General features: G+C 50.1%; 1 protein-coding gene across 1 annotated transcript in view; it reads right to left on the bottom strand.

The window, feature by feature from the left end:
• The window catches only part of Nid1 (nidogen 1), a 69980-nt gene that overhangs the window by 16559 nt on the left and 35546 nt on the right, over positions 1 to 17875 (bottom strand). Inside the window, exons 10-12 of the mRNA XM_005320355.5 lie at positions 14616 to 14741; positions 10193 to 10342; positions 8842 to 8964 (exon numbers count right to left, since the gene is read on the bottom strand). Coding sequence (XP_005320412.2) covers positions 8842 to 8964; positions 10193 to 10342; positions 14616 to 14741 — 399 coding nt within the window. The remainder of the gene's footprint in view (positions 1 to 8841; positions 8965 to 10192; positions 10343 to 14615; positions 14742 to 17875) is intronic.

Genomic DNA, 17875 nt, shown 5'->3' on the forward strand with positions numbered 1-17875 from the left:
TGAATTTCTCCATCTGTGCCCCAGGATGGCCCACACGCACTCACTGTCACGGCCACAACGACTACACACATGGCCTCAAGGCACTCTCTGAGGTCATCTGAGGGCTCAGACAGATTCTCCTCTTATCAACATCTCCACACGGTGCTGTTCCAGCACAGGCGTTCTGTGTTAACCTGGGGTTTGACACACGAGATCTCAAGTGATCTGGAGCTGGCAGCAAAACTCTTAATTACGTCTTCAGCTTACCCAGAGGGGGAAACCCCATTCTGACCTAGGAAATGGGATTTCAGGTGTGTTTATCAAGCTGTGACCTCAGTGGGTTTCCTGGATGGTTCCTCCACCTGCCAGGGGCTACGGCTTCCATCAGGGATAGTGAGTGGGGTGGGTGGGGAGGCCAGAAGATGCTTCTCCTGCACTGGCTTCTCACTGGGAAAATGAAAACTCAGGCAGGCTTCTTCTTACCCTCTGAGAAGTGGCTGAGCCACTCAAGACCTGATACGTACCTGAGGAAGGGCAGGAAGTCTACGGGGGCTTTTCCTGTGGTGAGGACCAGGAGACTGAAAGCCAAGGAAAACCAAGGAGAAGGAGAAGCTAGGAGGAAGTCCTTCTTGACTTTTGGATTTGCATTCCATGTCCCCGTGGGATTCAGTTTGTCTCTATCAAATAACTGGCCACCACAAGCCAGGTGTAGAGGTGCACATCTATAATCCCAGCAGCTCAGGAGACTGAGGCAGGAGGATCTTGAGTTCAAAGCCAACCTCAGCAACTTAGCAAAGCCCTAAGCAACTCAGCGAGACCCTTTCTCAAAAGAAAATATTAAAAGAACTAGGGATGTGGCTCAGTGGTTGAGCACCTTTGGGTTCCATCCCTGGAACCAAAAAGAAAAAGAAAAAGAGGCCATCGCAGAAGGGAGCCGAGCCTCTCTGATGGGGAGAACTCAGAACAAAGTCGTCTGAAGAAGTGCGGTTTACTGGGGCTCTTCCTGCACAGAAGTGGAGGAAAACCCTTGAAGCTGGGAGGAGAGCACATGCCCTGGAGCCCGAGTTATCTCTTGCGCTGTGCAAAGCGCCCTGTCAGCTTCTGCCCAATCCTCTCCTAAAACTCTCACCTGTCACTTTTTAAATCACTGCATTCATTGAACTTCGCAGACCCTTGAACCACTTGTCCCCTTTATTGTGATAAAAGCACTCCTGGGAAGCTGCCATGAGCCAGGTGTCCCCCAGACAGAGGGTCTACAGCTGAACAGGTGGCCTCAGAGCTCACAGGCCAGAGGAGAAGGCCAGGCTCCTGCTCAGGGGACCACAGGGGGAGAAGGCCACCACTGGGGTCATCCACCCCAGTAAGGGCTCGTCTGACTCTCAGGGTAACAATCTGTGGTGTCCCCATGTGTGTGAGGCCTGGTTCAGTAGCTGACTGGCAGAAGTCTGGGGGCTTCCAGGTCTAAGTGAAGAAATAATCAGGAGGCAAGAAATCCAGGGCCCTGGTAAGCTTGGTCGCCACAATGCTGACCTGGCTCCCTGCTGCCAAGCCGAGAGCCAGCACATCAGTCCCTGGCGAGAAGCAGCTACAGTGTGCTGGAGTGGCGGGGGTGGGTGGGCTTGTGAGCTGCAACACAACCTGCGGCCAAGTGGAGCCCGCCCTGCAGGCTGGGGTCCTAAGGCACTGTGAGCCAAGGCATGCTGACCTGTCACCTTATAGCAGCCAGGCCTGGGCATGGTACAGACCCTGCAGCAGAAGCCTACTCCATGCAGCGCTGCAGCCCAGAATCTGCAAGAATAGACCATCTTAGGATCTCAACCTCTGTCTTCTTGACTTGGGCAGAAAATGGGGGTGGGGCAGACCCGGATGGAAAGCAGGACTCAAGAACCGACCAATAGTGTTTGTATCTTTCCAAACCCTAATTGGCATTAGTTTGGATCAATAGCATTAGTGCTTCTTCCAAACCCTAATTATCATTAGTTTGGACCAATAGCATGGAACCAAGTACCATATAAAACCCTAGACCAGCACACTGGGGGAGAAAACCTGCTATTGAGTTCTCTTTAGTGGCATCAGAGTTTTAGTTTTGGTTTTATTCTTCAATAAATCTTACTCTTACACTCCCTCATCTTGCTCTGTGGACTTTATTCTTTGAATTCAGAAGACAAGAACCTGGAAAGAAGTTGCTGATGAGATGCTAAGGCTTGCTGTGATACCAGGAACCTAGCCCACTGTTAGGAGCTACACCTCTTGGCTACAGAGGCTGCAACCTGTGCTCAACCCCACCTGCCTGCAGGAGCGGAGAAATTCCAGTCTTACCTGCTAGTGGAAGTGGGAAATCAAATTTCACCTCAAAACTCTAGGTGAAATGCTTCCAGGGTTTTGGTTAGAGGAGAATCAAGATGAAGAACAATAAGGAAGCCCTGAGGAGGAGCCTGAGGCTCAGCGATGACACTGCTGAGCCTGTTTGGAAATGAGGCCACCTGAGAGCTCCAAGAAGAGGCTGTGCTTTGCATGGCCAAGAGCACCAAGACTGGGGAGGCTCTCCAGCTCCAGAGGGCCCTGGCTGGGTCCTCCATGACCTTCCCTCCCTGCCTGCCCCACTGCCCCACTGCATCTCTGCATTATTCCTCCACACTCTTCAGATCCTCCCCATCCTTCAAGGCTGCGGGCAAGTCTCTCTCTCCTGGTGCTTTCCCCAGCATTTCTAGCCCACCTGGATTTTTCTCCCAGCCACTGGTCACCACTGACAGATTCACTACTTTCAAGTGCTCCCTTTTCCTGCCAGGTACACCCTTCCAGGGCACAGGCATTCCTATTCATGTGCTGAGTACAACAGCAGGCCCACAGGAGGTGCTTACCAGTACTTAACTATGCAACTAGTTAGCTAAGAGCCTTGGGCAAATTAGCTAGCCTGGCTAAACCCACATACTATTATCCATTCAACTGGCTGCTTTGATCAACAGTGACAAAGCAGTCCATGATGCAGAGAACTCAGATGTGGTGCCTTGGACACCAAACGCAGGGACTATTTCAGGGAGGATGGTGAGGCCACCTGCCCAGTGCTGCCAATAAAGGTGGACCTGAGCTCCAGTAAGTGACGGTTGTCTCTGACTTGTACAGGAGCGTTGTGGGTGAGAAAGCATGGAAGACTCAGAAAAAGGCAGCAGCCTAGATGTAGAATCTAGTTACAGATAAGAGAACTTGATAAACTCTGCAAGTCACATGTACAAAGAAACAAGGTGCCAAGGTAGCAGCCCTGTGAGCCCTGAAACACAAGCAGGTGAGGAACACCACCAATGGCCACAAGGCCCACCCGACATCAGTGTCTGACTGAGAGACAGCAAAGGGAAGCACCAAAGCATGTAGGAGTCCTGGGAGCAGGCAGGCCTCAAAGAGGTGTACCCTGGAAAGCACAGCAGGCCTGTTTAAACACAGATCTAAGAAGTCCTTCAAGCCTCATTCCCTTAGATAAAGGGAATGAACAACAAAGTTTCTAGAGCTCCTTCCAGATCCAACTAGGAAATCCCACGTTTCTCACATTGGATTTGCTTGAAACACAGTGAAAACTGCCCCCCACAACAGAAGCCCAAGAAACAGAAAACAGGAATTGTTTGTCAGTTTTCTTTCCTTTGAGCTGTACTGTGCTGCCTGTTCTCATCTCTGCTGGCGGCCCTACCTTCTGAACCCTTCATTATCTTCTTCTCTAGATGTGTGGTGTGGATCGCCAGGCAGGGTGCCCAGAGGCACAACAGAGCCAGGATGCAGAGACTGATCTGTCAGAGGCCTGGTATCTGCCCTGGGAAACAGGCTTCAGTCTTTTTTATCCCAGGATTTTTATGCTCCTCTTTGATCCTCTACTAAACTCCTAAGTTACTAAAGCCTAGCCAGTGAGATCCCTCTGATGTCCAGGCAAGGTCAGAGGTGGTGGTAGCTGGCCTCCAGGATGGCCTCCCTTCTCCCCTCTTCGTAGTCCCCTCTCACACTCTAAGAGCATTGGCCTGAGACACCAGCACCAGCAGAGTGACAGAAGGTCACTTCCCAAAGTAAAGACTGTGGCTTCGACCTCAGCCCCCACCATATTTTGCTCATCATTTGCCCTGGAGGGAGCCAGCTGTTTGGTCTTAAAGACCTTGAAGACGGAGGCAGCCCTGTGGAGAAAGCAGGTTGAGGCTGCCAATGGCTGCGTGGGTCCTTCAGTGCAGATCCCTCCCCACCATCAGGGCAGACAGCCACCCAGCATCACCCAGGTAAGCTGCTTCTGAAATCTTCACCCAGGGAACTGTGAGATGACTAATGTTTACTGGGTTTACTGTGTTAAGCTGCTAATTCTGGGGATTTGTCATGCAACAACAGCTTCCTAATACGATGGCTTCCAAACTATCTTACAGAAAGAAATACATTTTACTTGGCAACCCAGTGCACACAAGCGGTGCTCTCACACACACACACACACACACATGTCGCAATGCAGGCATGCACTCACGCCCATACACACATAAGCACGTGTGAGGACTGTTTCATGGAATGGTATTTGTTTCTACTGAATACACTCTATGCACACTATCTTCTAGATATTGATCTCTATTTCATTCACAAAACTTGAAAGAAAATGGTCACAGTGATCCACTAAGGTGACTCAGTGGGACAGGGCATAGGACAGAGTGGAACAAACAGCAATTTCCTCTATTTTGTCTGTCCTCAGCTGACCTTGCAGGAGCCATGACCTTAACCGGTCCACCATCAAAGCCAGCTGAGTTCTGTATAGAGCAGGTACCAACTAAGTGCTGACCATACCCTCCCTGACCCTGTGCTGGGCCTGATGGTTGCCTCCCCAAAAATCCCCATGTTGAAACCCAGCCCCCAGGTGGTGCAGAAGGAGGCCGAGCCTTCGGGAGGTGATCAGGTCATGAGGGTGCAGCCCTGGAGAACGCCATCAGGGTCTTAAGAAAGAGAGACCCTCGCTGCTTCCGTCACGTGACGTCATTACACCAAGACTAGGTGCCTGTGAACCAGGAAACTGGCCCTCACCAGGCACAGAACTTTCTTGGACTTCTCAACCCTCAGAACTGAAAGAAACACGTTTCTGTTTATAAGCCAGCAGTCTAGGGCATTCTGTTACCAAAGTCCAAATGGATCAAGACCCTCCATGCCTGCCTCTGCAAGCCAGTGCCTTCCCCGCCCGAAGGCACCTCTGCTCCGTTCTCACACTGCGAGATTTTCACAGTGAGTTGCTTTCACACGGGTTTACATTCTACACACGTGGAGTCACACTGCGTATATCTATACGCTTTTGTATCTTGCTTGGCTCAAGGTTGTGTTTTTAGTTTCACCCCCATGCTCTGCACATCATTCACTTCAACTGCTCTGTTACTTCATGGTATGAACTGAACCAGAAGTCAGCTGTCCACTCCTCCTGCCGACTGTCACTCAGGTGTTTTTCTGTTACAAACCACGGGCAGTGAACACTCTCTCCTGGGTGTACAACTAGAAATGGAATTTCTTCAGGGGACAGGATTAAATACCTGAACAGTCCTGGCACACAGCTCTTATTAATATCGTCACCCTATCTTCACATCCAACCTGTAGGTCTGGATTTGTCTCTGTTTAGTAAACAGAGCTTTAAAGAGAGGGCAAAGAGTCAAGCCAAAGCAAACAAAACCCCAAAACTGGAACATCTGCTTCTCTTTGAAGTGGAGATGTGAGACAGGCTATGCAAATAACGGATGTGATTTTTTTTTTTTTTTTGTGGTACTGGGGATTAAACTCAGAAATGCTGACTATCACAGACCTACATCCCCAGCCCAATTTTAAATTTTTAATTTCTATTTTATTTTTATTGATGATCTTGCCCAAGCCTTGAACTTGATCTGCTCCTTCTTCAGCCTCCTGGTTTGCCGGACTGCAGATGTGACCACCATGCCCAGCTGGATGTATTCATGGTTAACAGCTGCTGAAATGCCTCGACCCAAATCACAAAAAGCCCTCTCTGTACCCTGCCTTCCAAAAGCTGTGAGCAGTGCTACAGTTCTGACCTGCAGGCTCAGGAACAAAAGGCTGGCCATGCCTGGATCCTTCTAAGCCAGGGTCAGCAAACGTTTTCTCCCACAGGCCAGAAAGAAAGCTATTCGGGGTGTTTGGGGTCTGGCCCTTCCAGGTTCTGTTACAACTGCTAGATTCTGTCTTCACAACACGAAAACAGCCACAGACAATTCATAAGCTAACAAGCAAGGCTGTGTGCCAATAAAACTTTTTTGTGTGTGTATGGGGGGTGGGGGGTACCAGGGATTGAACTCAGGGGCACTCGACCACTGAGCCACATCCAGCCCTATTTTGTATTTTATATAGAGACAGGGTCTCACTGAGTTGCTTAGTGCTTCACTTTTGCTGAGGCTGGCTTTGAACTTCGGATCCTCCTGCCTCAGCCTCCAGAGCCACTGGGATTACAGGTGTGCCCCACTGCACCCGGCTCCAATAAAACTTTACTTACAAGAACAGAGAGTGAGCCAAACTTGAGACTCAGGAGGTTGAGGTAGGAAGATCACTAGTTTGAAGTCAGCCTGGGAAACTTAGGGAGACCCTTGATAAAATTAAAATAAATAAATAAATAAATAGGCTGCTAATTCCTGTTCTTTTAAAAAATATTTTTAGTTGTAGATGGACACAATACCTCTATTTTATTTATTTATTGTTATGTGGTGCTGAGGATGGAACCCAGGGCCCCACATATGCTAGGAGAGGGCTCTACCACTAAGTCCAAGCCCCAGGCCCTGCTATTCCTGTTCTAAGCAGAAAATGATTTAGCTCAGCGACATCTAGTATTATAGGTCAAAATGTAAACTTTGATTTGATGTTTTCTCCTAGGTCAACAACATCCTGAACCCTCCTCAGGGTGCAGGAAGCGTATGCACAGGCTGCTGGTAGAACAGCCTGGCACCTTCCTTCCCCTCTTCAATAACTGTAAGGAGCTGTGGGCCCCGCCAGGAGCCAGGTGCCCCCGTGGGCACTAGAAGCCAAAGCACAGTGCCTGCCCCTGTCCTCAGTGCACTCCAGGGCTGGTGAAGGGGACGGACATTCAGACAGCGGGCAGCCCCTTGGAAGCATGGTGGAGTGACCGTGCCCTGGCACCTCTTACTGAAGACATTTATGGTCACGTGAACACATCTGTCCAGTAGCAGCAGCAGTGGTTAAAAATAAACAACATAGCAGGCTAACTCCAGGACAGGGAGTCCAATCCCATGTCAGGACACCGTGGGTCAGACCTAGGGTTCTGTGACGGGGACCTAGGCTGGGTCTAACACTGACACCCCAGGTGGCCTTGTAAGGGCCTTTCCCTTCCTCCAGTTCAGCAGCCTCTGTGTAAAAAACTCGCCTGAGAAGATCAGCACGGCTCATCATGAAGCAGGGGCTGCAGGCCCTCCATGGTTTGGATCTTAAACATCCCCCAAGGGCCACAGTTGGAGGCTTGCCAGCCTCTGGGGGGCCTGTGGTGCCCTTGGGAGGAGGTGGAACCCTTAGCAGGCAGGGCCTGGTGGGAGGAAGTTAGGTCATTGGGGGCGTGGCCTCAAAGGGATACTAGGACCCCAGGCCCCCCCCATTTCATGGCCACTGAGAGGTGGGCAGCCCTGTTCCACCACATGTTCCCCTTCATGAGGTTTCGACTCAAACAGGCCCAGAAACCACAGAGCCAACCAACCACGGACTGAAACCAAGAAACAAAATAAACCTTCCTCCTTTTAAGTTGATTTTCTCAGGTATTTTGTTAACATGATAGAAATATGACCAACACAAGCACCCAGCATGTTACAGGTTCTGCACAAACAACAGCCAGCTAGGCTCACGCAATCAACAACATCTGCTGAGAGTCCCCCAGACTCCTGCCTGGGCTGCCTGGAGCCACTGGGACCTTGTGCTCTAGGAAGCAGCCACATGAGTCTCAGGTCATCAGTGACTGTAGAAGATGCATGTCTGGGTCTGGAATACAGGCAATCCAGGCTCTCTTCCAAGGAGTCCTCAGTCTGCATCTTCCCTTAGCTTGGGCCCTTCACCATGTCCCATACCCTCAAGTCAACTCCATTCCCCAGGGCTCTTTAGGAACCTGCTAATTTTATGTCAATTTGACTGGGCCACATGGTGCCCATATATTTGGTCATACATTATTCTAGGTGTTTCCACAGATTGTGTTTGGATGAGATTAATATATAAATCGATAGGCTGAGTAAAGCAGATCATCCTCCCTAATGTAGGTGGGTCCAGTCCAATTGGCTGAAGGCTGACCACAACAAAGATGCTGACCCTGTCCTGAGTAAGGACAGAATTCTTCTGCTCAGAGATTTCCAAAGGGGAACTTTGATTCCCCCATCTCAAGACCTGAACTAAAGCATTGGCTCTTCCTGGTTCATGTGCCTGCTGGTCTCTGGACTAGAACCAGGCCGCCAACTTTCCTGAGTTTCCTGCTTATCTACTGCAGATCTTGGGATTTGTCAGCTTCCGTAATTATCTGACTCAACTCTTGTAATAAATCACACACACACACACACACACACACACACACACACACACACACGTATGTGTCCTTTGGGCTCTGTTTCTCTGGAGAACTCCGACAAACAGGCCAGTCCTTATTCTGCAGTCCAAGGTGGTGGGCTCCAGGCTGCTAGCAAGCATGGTCCCTGTGCTGCCCACTGGGTTGTGCAGTGCACACCAGAGTAGCTCTGTGCTGCAGCCTGGGCTCCCATCTCCCACCTCGAGAATCATAGGCCCCTCCCCAGAGCCTCCCCTCTGCCCCCTGCCCAGGGGCCATGTACTCGGCACCCCTAGGCAGGGAGATGGCTACCAGGCCCGCATGTCCCACCACCTCACCTCCAGGCACGCATCGGAAGCCGTCTCCTTGGTAGCCAGGCTTGCACTGGCACGAGAAGGAGCCTGGGGTATTGTAGCAGAAGGCATCGGGGTGACATTGGCTGGGCTGACATTCGTCCACATCTGCAAAACAGTCACAGGGCCAGGAGAGTGAGACTGCTTCTGGAATTTGAGGCTTACACAGCAACGTAAGGCACTTGCTCAAATCTATGGGGGCCAGCTGCCGATCTGAGAGCAGTGACTTTAAAGTCATCTTATGTTAATTTTCTTTCTTCTTTATTTGACAAGGGGATGGAACCCAGGAGCACTTTACCACTAAGCTTGCTAAGATGCTGAGGCTGGCCCCAAACTTGTGATCCTCCTGCCTCAGCCTCTCCAGTGGCTGGGATCACAGGTGTGTGCCATCATGCCCAGCTAAATATTAATTATCAGGACACGAGGTCCTCAGTTCCATCTAGTACCTTTCCACCTAATGTGTTTCACCTTGGCAATAATATTCTCATGAAAATGTCACGCTTGCCGAAGGGGAAAGAGAGGATTCATCTGCACCTTAAGATGACCCCTCCCATCATCAATGAGAGCTTCAGAAATGGCTGGGCATTTGAAGACAGATCATTAACTGCTGGATAGAAGAGCCTCATGGATGAGAGAAAATTCACTTGTGCAGTAACGAAGACAGAGTAACTCAGAGGTCATGGCTGATCTTATATAAAGTATGCACTTTTCAGAAACACTCTATGGTACAGTTTTAAGCAATTTTGCATCCAAGAGACTCAGGGTGATCTGTTCATGGATCATCTTACCCAGAATCACCTTCCAGGGCACCCTGTCTCCTAGGATGGGCTGATGCCAAACCTGAACTCTAAGGTGTCATTTACTCTCTGACTCTGTCATCATTTATCCAATTAGGAAACTTTGCTTTTTGTGGAGAGGCTGGAGTGAGCCGGCTGAATAACTATGTATTTTACTAAATAAAACTATGTATTTACTAAATAAAAGCTATTTATTTTACTAAATAAAAGCATGGACTTCAAGCTCTGGGCATGCAAGCACTGTTTGTCCTTTTGTGCAAGACAAACAACATTCCCAGTCCCCAACAGAGAGCAGGTGTCTAGCTGTCGCCTCAGCGAGACAGTCACAGACAGTCACATAGGACAAATCAGCATGGGCAGAGAACAGCCCCTGGGAAAGCATGTGGTTCCAGCTACAGCAGAGGTCAGCTGCCCACTTCCCAGGGGAGCTGGGAGGACCATTCTTTCTTATCGTCCAGGGCAAGTTGGTGACCAGCGGAGCACAAGCCCCACCTAGGGACCCTTTTGGGTTACCTGGTGGGAAAGGGGGCACCACGCACCTTGGCAGGCTCGGCCATCCCCAAAGAAGCCGGGCAGACAGGAGCAGGTGTAAGAGGAGCCTCCCGTGTAGACGCACTGGGCCCGCTGCGGGATGTCACAGTCGTGAAGGCCGGTGGCACAGTAGTTGATGGGACGCTGGTCCACAATGGCTTCGGAACAAAAGGTTATCACCCGCTGGTGGAAGAGTCCCTGAGCAGTGGGCACCTCCCAAACCCCTCCACGCCTATGCTTTGGCCCAGTGGAGTATGAATGAGGGACAGTGCCTGGACGCCAGGTGTGTGGGTGTCAACGTGCTCTCCTCTGTTTCCTGCTGTCCCCTCTTCCTGGACTGTGTCACACATCCTCACTAACCAACACCCTGGTTGGGCATTCAGCCTGGCCCCACCTTGGCTTCACCTCAGGCTCTGGCCCAGGCCACTAACTACACCACAGCCTGCGACAGGCCCCAGGACCAAGCTCCTCCTCATCTGGACCCAGAGGCAGGACATTTGCAGAGGCCACACTCCCATGGCAACCCTGCTGGGGTGGCTTTGGAGCCAAGGATCTGAGACACACAGGGTCTACAACTTTGGGCCCCCTGGGCAGACAGCATGTTCACAACCATTGCCAGAGTCCCCCCCCAATAGCACAAAAATAGATAGTTTAGTACCATAAAGCATTTGAAAGCTAATGTTTTTATACCAGTTGGAAGGAAAATACTTCCTAGGTCTCCCTGTGGCAATGTGCCCTCCACAGGTCTGGTAGTTTGAGATGGAGAAGGCCCGGTGCCCCCGACCAGGTACTTCTTAAATTTTTCCTCTGTTGTTAACAGCTAAGGTTTGTCCCGAACACCTTAGTGTTCAGACATTTAGCTTTGGTGGCCTCTGTCCAGGTCCATCCTAATGATTCCGCCCCTCTGCAGCCCTTCAGCTGTCCCCAATCAGGTCCCAAGGAGTCCCTCCACTCCCCATGACTCAGCAGAAGGTCTGTGGCCAGCTGCAGGACACTGGACAGGCCTGAGCCTGCCTCTTTGTCTATATAAGCAGCCCCCCCCCTCGCTCCCGCCCTTTATCAGAACAGTGTGTGAGATACTTCCTTGTGCTGCAGCAGAAGTTCTGATAAGGCCACTTGGGGGGGTGGGGGTGGGGGTCCCTGGCTGTCACCTTTGACTCCAGTACAGCAGAGCTGGCTGCACTAAGATCTGTCAACGCAGAGCAGCTGGCACTGGGAACAACCAGTTGGAAGCTGGGCTGCCAACACTGGGGCAGAGGGAGAGTGGTACAGGGCTAGAGAGCTGCTCCCTCAAGCTGCCGTGAGAAGGGCTGAGGCTGTGTCCAGCATGAGCTGAGCCTGGAGGTGCAGAGAGCCACCGGTGCTCCACAGCCCGGCTGCTGACGCTCAGGGAGCTGTGATTTGCTTATTTGTGATTTCTATCTGAATTGTGCAATTCAGCTGAGTGTGAATTTCCTCCAGTTCTCCTGAGATAAGGAGTTCAGGGCGTCCAGATGGCCTTACTGGTTTGTGCATGCAGAAAGCAGCGTGGTACTCCGGAGAGCCAGTGGCCAGTGCCACAAGAGCAAAGCTAAACAAGAACTTCAAGAAGAGCTGATACCCTAGTGGGGCACCAGCATAGCCCCCTTTCCTCGGAGGCCCTGGACTGCAGAGAGGCGACTTCCTTACCTCCCTACCCATTCAGCAAAGGGGAGCCACAGGATGAGGGGACAGGAAAGTTCTAGAACAGGATTTGAAAAGATTCTCAAGGCAGGATTTCACCTTTTTGGTTCATTTATTCCTGAAGAGCAATGACCGGCTAAGGAGGACAGCAGGGTGGCTTACCATGCTGGTTTGACAGGCAGGGTCACTGAGAGACACAGGCAGGTCAGAACTGGAACATGAGGAACAGGAGAGGAAAGAAGATGCCGAGGAAGGACAAATGGAGGGAAGGAAGGGAAGGGCAGGGAGCAAAGGAGGTTTCATAAAGCCCCATTACTGAGAGTTCTAAAATGAAGATCATGGTGGTCAGCTTTTCCTAACAGCTAGCAAGGAAGGGGACAGGAACACTAAGTAAGGCAAGGCCAGGGGATCTGTGCACAGTAACCTTCACCTGAGTTTGGCCCTGTTCCTGCCTTGACAGGGGCTGGTGCATAATGTGTGCTGTAGAGATGTCCTATTGAGGGACAAGCAGAATCTCCAGGTCTCCACGCCCCATATGCAAGACCAGTATTCCAGGGCCATGTCCACTCAGGTACATCTAAGGTGAATTATGGGCAAGCTAGGGACCATCTCCTTCAAAAATGTTTTTAATATTTCAGTTAACTACAGAAGTTTGCATCAAGTGGAAAAGAAAGTCATAGGCTTATAGAAAATACCAGTATGCGAGTCTACTACTCCCCAGTAATGGACAGTGGTCATGAAGGGAGACTCCCCTGTGACCAGCCATGTGTGCTGCCCGAGCCCCAGCCCCAAGTAGCTGGAAGGGCTCGGTCAGCCTCCTAAGCTGCCAGGACTCATTCTGCCCCTTTACCTATCTGTCCCACAGAGAAACCGTCCCAGCCCACATTTCTATGAATGACACTGAAGGAAGGAGATGAAGTGATACTCAATTATGCAGTGACAAGCCAGCTATTTAAATGTGTTCAGCTAGACCTGGTTCCCAGAGACTGCCCAAAGAGCTGACAAACAGGGTAAAGGGATAAGCAGGATGGAGGTGCCTGGGACGCTGCAGGTGGCTGGGGGAAGGGGTGAGAGGAAACCTCATGCAGCTGAAACCGGGGATCAGTGATGACCTGCACTGCTCACCCTCGTTTTTGAGCCGTGGAATCCACTATTCAAACACCTCACTCAGAATTTGATATATAGAAAAATAGAAGGCTAGTGACCAGGAGGAAAGAACAAGGGTCTGCCTGTGGCCTCCCTGTGGCCTGAGAAACTCCTGAGGCACCTCCAAGAGCTCCATGGGACACAGGAAACCACAGGTCAAGTCCAGACTGTTGCCTTACAGATAAGGAACTGAGGCCCAGGGAGGTTGAGTGTCCTCAAAAATCAAATGACCAGGAGCAGACATTTGCACAGCACTCTCCCTACCCCTCCAATGGGCGTGGACATCAGGCATGGTCAGATCCAGGCCACCATGCCGCCCACACGTGTCCCAGAATGGACCTCAGTTACTATGCGCACCACCACGCAAGGGGTAAAGAAGCCATTATCCAGCTTGAGACAACATGGACGGTAGATGGTGTTACCATTAAAAGCAAAATTTGGAATCTCTTTGACCTCAAAAAGCAGAGAAGGAAGTCAGGCCAAATACAGAGAAACTGATGTTCTCTGTCGAGAGGAAAAAGACAAAACTCCAGCCGAGCAAGCTGAAATCCCAGCTGTGTAGGGGACGGGCCTCCCTGAGCCTGCAGATGTTTGGGTCACACTCAAAACATGAGAACTGTCTGTTCCCTCCACCCTGAGACACACCTCACCCTGTGACCTTGGCTCCTCGTCTGAGCTGCAAGACAGAGCACAGAGAAAGTACCCCAGGCGCTGCACGCAGGCAGGAAGGACAAAGGGATAGCTAGCTGACCCCACGTGAGTATCTGCTTTACGCTGGCAGATGCTTTGAGCTCAGGTGGCCATCCAGCACGCGGCCCTCTACACCTGGAAACCTTAATGTCCTTGGAACCAAGGTCAACGAGCAGTGGCAGAACAAGAAAGGGTTTAGACAATGCTATTTGTGACTGGCCCGTTGTCCCCACCACCAAACCATCAACCACCAAGAGCATAGCTAGCATAGTCAGTAGTATCTACTTGCCTCAGTAAGACTAAAAAGTTGGGCAGGGTTTATGGCTCAGTGGTGGAGTGCTTGCCTATGTATGAGGCACTGGGTTTGATCCTCAGCACCACACAAAAATTTTAAAAAATAAATAAAGGTATTGTGTCCATCTACAACTAAAAAAAATTTTTTTAAAAGACTAAAACGGTACACTGTGACCTGCGGTTTATAAAATTAATATGCATAAATACATGGAGTGGGATTTTAGACGTAACTCATGGAGAATCTGGTCTATGACAGCTAATAGCATAAAGGTGCCCGAAATTGGTCCTTCTGCTGCACCCACCACTGCTAATTATTGATTAGGGAGAAGCAAGTCGAAGAGCTTTCATAGCCACTAAAAGCATACGGAGAATGATTAGGAGAAGCTTAATGATGAAGCAAACGCATTGTGGACACCTGCAGCAAGGGAGAGGACGGTGTTACAGTTGCAGATGAAACTCCTTCAGCCTGACTCTCCAGGTAGGGGGAGGGCAGAGGAACGGTCCACGGTCCTCTGGAAACTGCCCGTCTGATAGCAGAAAGGTCATCTGCTCCACCAGGACCGATACCAGAACGATCCCTCTCCCACGGGAGTCAGCAGGCACCATGACACGCTTTGAAATGTTGCCTGGAGAACTTACCCACACACGTCCCCGCATCTGAGAAGCGGTAGCCCTCCACACACTCGCAGCGGAAGGTCCCCGGGTGGTTATTGCAGATCGCGTGGCTGCCACACACGGAGGGTTGCTCGGAACATTCGTCAATATCTGCAGCAAAGTTTACAAACATACTCTTAGCCTCTTCAAATGGCAATGAATATAATAAAATAGACTGATTTTCGGGCAGATTTTTATACATCCCCAAAATAGAGTGAAATGAATGTGTTTTTTCTGTGCATGGCTTCAGAGAGCGGATCCCAGGCCCATTTCCTAAGTAAGCGGGTCCTTCCTCCACCTCCCCTGGAGCCCATGTCTGCTCACAGAAGATTCACAAAGACAAATTTTAAGGACACAGGGACAAGGGACTCTGGATAGAAGCCTAAACTTGAGAGCATATTAAACACATTATGGCTTAAAAATGTGATCTTTCTCCAATTACAGTTACAAAGAAAAGTTGGACAATATAGAGCTTAATGTGAACATTCAAACATTATCTGAAGCTTAACGGACTAAAAGGAAAGTCATCAACTCAGAGGAAGGCAAGTCCTTGTTCCAGAGCTGCAGAGTGGCAGTGCACTCAGGCTGAAGTACAGGCAGCACAAGGAGCCTGCCATGCCATCATGGACCCAAGGCTCAGAAAGCCCGGGCACACCTAGCCCCATGGAGACCCAGCCCATGCCCACTGTGGCACCCGCTCCACACAGTGCTACAGCCAAATACCCTGAACATCCACCATCCCAGGACCTCAGCCTCCTACCTCCCCAAGAACAAGCAGCAGGAATACAGAAGTGGGGCAGACCTGCAAGGGAGGCAAGGCCAATCAATAGCACTAGCCTTTTCCCAACCCTGATTAGCCTAAGCTTGGACCAATAGCCACTAATGTTTTTCCAAACCTGATTAGCATAAATTTGGACCAATATCATTAGTGCTTTTCAAACTCTGATTAGCATAAGTTTGGACTCATAGCACAGACCCAAGTATTATATAAAACTCCTACTCAGGCATCAGCCCCCATCATTCTTCTCTCTTGTTCCTGCAAGGGATCTTTTTTTGTACAGAGGATTGAACTTAGGGGAGCTTTAGCACTGAGGTAGGTCCTCAGTCCCTCTTATTTTTTATTTTAAGACAGGATCTCATTAAGTTGCATAGGGCCTTGCTAAGTTCCTGAGGTTGAACTGGAACTTGTGATCCTCCTGACTCAGCCTCCTGAGTTGTTGGGTCTTTTCTTTGTATCTTAAAAAAAATTCTACTCCTTTGACCCTGACCTTCCATAGCAACAAGAAGCTGGAAGGAAGTTGGTGGCAAGCTTCTGAGGTCTGCTGCAACACTGAAGCACACAGTCCACCCCTCAGAGCTGCCCCTGCCCCTCCAGTTTTGCTGGCCATGACCCTTGGCACTGACTGGCAGGCATCGTGCTGTAATTAGCTGCCAACACTAAAATGGGCTTTCTCGGCTGCAGAGACCTGCAGCTTGCACAGGCTGCACCCACCAGCAGTAAGTGGAGAACCCAATTCTGTCTCAAACTCTGGTTTCAATAAGACAGAAAGCTGGCCAGTAGGGTGATGTCCTTTCATATGACAGTACTACAGCCATTGCCTTGGGGTGATGTACAGGGGAAGACATGTTTTGGAGTTGAATATGCTAGGTTCAAATCCTACCTGCTTTTATTACTAGCTCTTGTGGTTTTGAACAAGTTACCCAACTACTCAGCCTCAGTTTCCCCATTGGTAAATAATCATATTAATAATCATCTTGAAGGATCTTCGGAGGGTTACAGAAAATGGATGCAGGCCAAAGGCATGCCTAGCATGCTCAAGGCACGTCACTTCTAAAATTATCAGGTATCCACCCTCAACCTCCAGCCATGGTGAAGGATTTGGCTGATTGCAGGGACACGGCCTTCAGATGGCCACTAGGCTTTGGGGATCAGTCTGCAGCTGCCACTAGTGTAAGGCTGGTTGGCGCAGACAAAAAACTGAGCGAACCTCTCATAACCCTGGTTACCTATCCACCGATGGGGTGAAACAGGTCCTTCCCACGCCAACACCATTCTCAGAGTGTCTGAGATGTGTGCACAGGATTCCATAATGGCTGAGGCCACTCGCCTCCCTTCCCCCTGTGAAGTCCCCTCCCCATTATCTACCTCCAATGGCCCATCTAGCCAGTCCCATCCTGGGTGAAACAAATGCTTGCTGGCTTCTTGGACAAGCACTTTTGCCATATCAGCCCCATAGTTAGTCCTGTACCCAGCAAAATCCCTCCTACTAAAAACCCAAATACTAGTCAACTCTTTTAAAAAAGTGTGTGTGAGAGAGACAGGATCTCAACGGCGAGAGGTCTGTGCCAAGCACAGCTGGAAGGTTACGGAACAGTACGAGCTAGGGCTAGGGTGGGGCTGGGGTCGGGCAGCAAGGGTGGACCTCACCACTCCATCTGCCGGCTGCCACCAACAGCCTGGGAGAGACATCCCAGTGCCCACCCCTGCACCACTGCCCCCAGAGGGTTCTTCTCGCACAGATGGCCAGACGCACTGTACAGGCTACAGGACCCAACAGGCTTAGACCCACCCCACCAGCAGCAGAGTGCAGAGCAATAGTTTTCAATCAAGAAGACAGAAGAGCAAGATCACCAGGGGAACTTTTCCAAGCTCCATTCCTCCCCGGGAACATTTATAGAGAGGGAAGCTATGTGTTTTGAAATAGCTCATTAAGCAATCGGGCTCTTTCCACATGCTCGGCCTACAGAACCAGAGACAAACAGGATCTCGGAGCAGAGGGACAAAGCACAGCCACCCCCACCACACAGGTGTACACATACAAGCCAAGCCGGATGTCCTTTCTTTAGAGACAAGACTCTCGAAATTTCCTGTGAGTATTTCATGGTCCTTGCAGTGTGGAAATTTTTCCTGAGGTGTAATTTAAATCTCCTCTTCTATAAATTGAGGCCAGAACCTTAAACCTTTCTTTATTGGGAATAGTGACCTGGTAACTGTGACAACTGTTTCTCATGGCATACCATGGTGTCTGCTTGAAGATGCTTATTCTTTAGTTTCCGGTCAACCTTCTCTCTGGAGAAATATTCCCTTCACATAATCACTCTCCAGTCCAATAGCAAAATCCTGGATTATTCTTTTTTGCTTTTTTTTTTTTTCTACAGTGGCTACTTTTCACATATTTTCAAGAACTATTGCTCCAATTCAGCTCTTTTTTTAAAGGCCAGATCTTTGAGGAGACATGCTTCAT

This window comes from Ictidomys tridecemlineatus, chromosome 10, assembly GCF_052094955.1.
Source record: "Ictidomys tridecemlineatus isolate mIctTri1 chromosome 10, mIctTri1.hap1, whole genome shotgun sequence".
In the NCBI taxonomy this organism is placed as follows: Eukaryota; Metazoa; Chordata; class Mammalia; order Rodentia; family Sciuridae; genus Ictidomys; species Ictidomys tridecemlineatus.